The 2260-nt window shown below is 35.6% G+C and overlaps 1 protein-coding gene across 1 annotated transcript; it reads right to left on the bottom strand.

Annotated features, from left to right (window-relative positions):
* Positions 1–329: 329 nt before the first annotated feature.
* Positions 330–1800, bottom strand: LOC123694251 (putative inactive cysteine synthase 2). The gene has a single exon (XM_045639638.1). It carries the CDS (start codon positions 1715–1717, stop codon positions 713–715), a length of 1005 nt encoding a protein of 334 aa, XP_045495594.1. The 5' UTR covers positions 1718–1800; the 3' UTR covers positions 330–712.
* Positions 1801–2260: the final 460 nt, after the last annotated feature.

The raw sequence follows: 2260 nt of genomic DNA, 5'->3' as shown, positions 1-2260 counted from the left end.
ACACTAACTTGGTAATAAGAATTTTTCCTTTTTTTTAGTCCTTCAATTGCGGAAATTTAAAAACTTGTAGACTAATTACTATATAATCGGCAATAACATATTTATATATTTGATATTTGATAAATTACTAATAGATATTATTATACTGATATCGGTTCCTACAATTATTGAATATTTCTTTAACAATATACTTATTTATATACTATTACAATATTTCTACTTTCCTAGACTATAAAGCCAATATGGGAATTAACATGCCAAATAAATTGAAAACGCAATAAATGAAAACAAATACTTCTGGTGTCGACGAAATACAAGAAAAAAACATATACAAATAAAAATTAGTCTTTAATAATTAACGTTATAAAAATATAAAAGTATAAATAGAATGCTATGAGTATTGTTATTGTATGTACATAAATATGTTAAGATTAATAAAATATATAGATACAATAATTTGTGTTTATTTAAATCTAAAATAAATAAATTAATTATTAAACATCTTTTGCATTAAACTATATAAGTTACGTATTATCAGTTAAATAAGCGAAAAAAAAAATAACAACAAACATCACGCTTATCTCGATGTCACTAAATAATGCTATTTGTGATATAGGTACTTGGTTAATAACTTTCTCGTTATCAAACGTAAGCGCTTTGTAAGACCTTATATTCATTATTATTTACTATTGCGTGAGTAATAAAATTAAATTCAATCTGAATTAGCATTATTACTATTACCACTTAAAGACTCTGGTACTGGCGTATATTTTAAGCCACTGTCGTTGAGAAGCGTTACCACCCATGCGTCTTCAGGCAATGTACCCGAGTTTAACAACTTAACAGCAGCAGCAACATTGGCACCGCTCGTATAACCTACGTAGAGACCTTCTTTCTCTCCAATAAGTTTCATATATTTCGATGCTTCTTCATCTGTCACACTGAGGGTGCCATCCATTGTTTCAAAATTGAACAAATTAGGAACGCACCCGTAACCGGAACCTTGCAATAAATGCAACGGTTTCGTAATAGCGCAGCCCCGAATAGGTTGCGAACCCTCAGGTTCCACGACGTAGCATTGAATATTTGGGTTTTTCTCCTTCAAAAATCTCGATGAACCAGTAAATGTGCCTGCTGTGCCGACCGTAGCTACAAAAGCGTCGACGCGGTGGCCGGTTTGTCTCCAAATTTCAGGTCCCGTCGTACAATAATGAGAGTTTGCATTATCTTCATTATTAAACTGATTCACATAATAAGCGCCAATTTCTTCAGCTAAGCGTAAACCTTCTTTCTCAGCTGCTTTAACGTCGGCGAGGGTGACATTGCCGTATGTTCCTTCAACTTGAGGTACTCGCACACATTTAGCACCAAGGGCTTCCATGTGGATAGCTCGTTGAGCACTATTCCCCATCGACATTGTTACAGTTAAGGGGTGTCCCATTACAGAACAGACGACTGCTAGACCACATCCTTGGTTGCCAGATGTAACTTCCAGAACGGATTGACCAGGTTTCAGCAGTCCCTTTTCTATGGCCTTGTTTATCATATGCAACGAAGATCTGCATTTTATCGATGCTCCAGGATTCATGAATTCACATTTCGCTAGTATTCTACCTGGCCCTGGGTGTAAGCGATCGAGCGCGACTATAGGCGTATTCCCAATTAGGTCTAAGGCCGACTCTTTTATTTCGTTCTGAATTCCGTTCACCTTTGCCATGTCTAGCTAATGTGTTGATCGAATTATATCACAATTGATAATCAAGAAAAGTTGTGAGTGTACGCCGCTTTAAACGGTTCAATGCTAAATGCGACCCGAATATACCCGAAAACCAATCGTGTCATATTTTTGTGCCGACCTTGACGCGGACGCCACGAGCGTTTTTTAGTGATGGGAATTTCATTTTACATTATATCGACCCTACTTAGTTGTTTGTTTCAACGTTATTTGTTTTTTTCTTTCTATTTTACGTTAGGTAGGTTAGGTTAGGTTAAGGAGTTTTTAACCGACTTCAAAAAAAAGGAGGAGGTTATCAATTCGGCCGGTATATATTTTTTTTTTTATGTATGTACACCGATTACTCCGAGGTTTCTGAACCGATTTACGTGATTCTTTTTTTGTTCGATGCGGGATGGTGTCGAATTGGTCCCATAAAAATTTTATTCGGATAGGCCCAGTAGTTTTTATTTTATGAGCATTTTTGTCTGTAGGTATTTGTAAATTTTGCAAGTGCAAGTTTGAAGTCGGTTGTTTTTAACGCAG

Source organism: Colias croceus, chromosome 9 (assembly GCF_905220415.1).
Source record: "Colias croceus chromosome 9, ilColCroc2.1".
In the NCBI taxonomy this organism is placed as follows: Eukaryota; Metazoa; Arthropoda; class Insecta; order Lepidoptera; family Pieridae; genus Colias; species Colias croceus.
Note: the sequence above shows the minus strand (reverse complement) of the source record. Positions and strands in the feature narration are given on the sequence as shown.

What these genes read in the sequence shown, in the direction of transcription:
- LOC123694251 (XM_045639638.1), bottom strand. Translation starts at nt 1,717, where the DNA reads ATGGCAAAGGTGAACGGAATTCAGAACGAAATAAAAGAGTCGGCCTTA.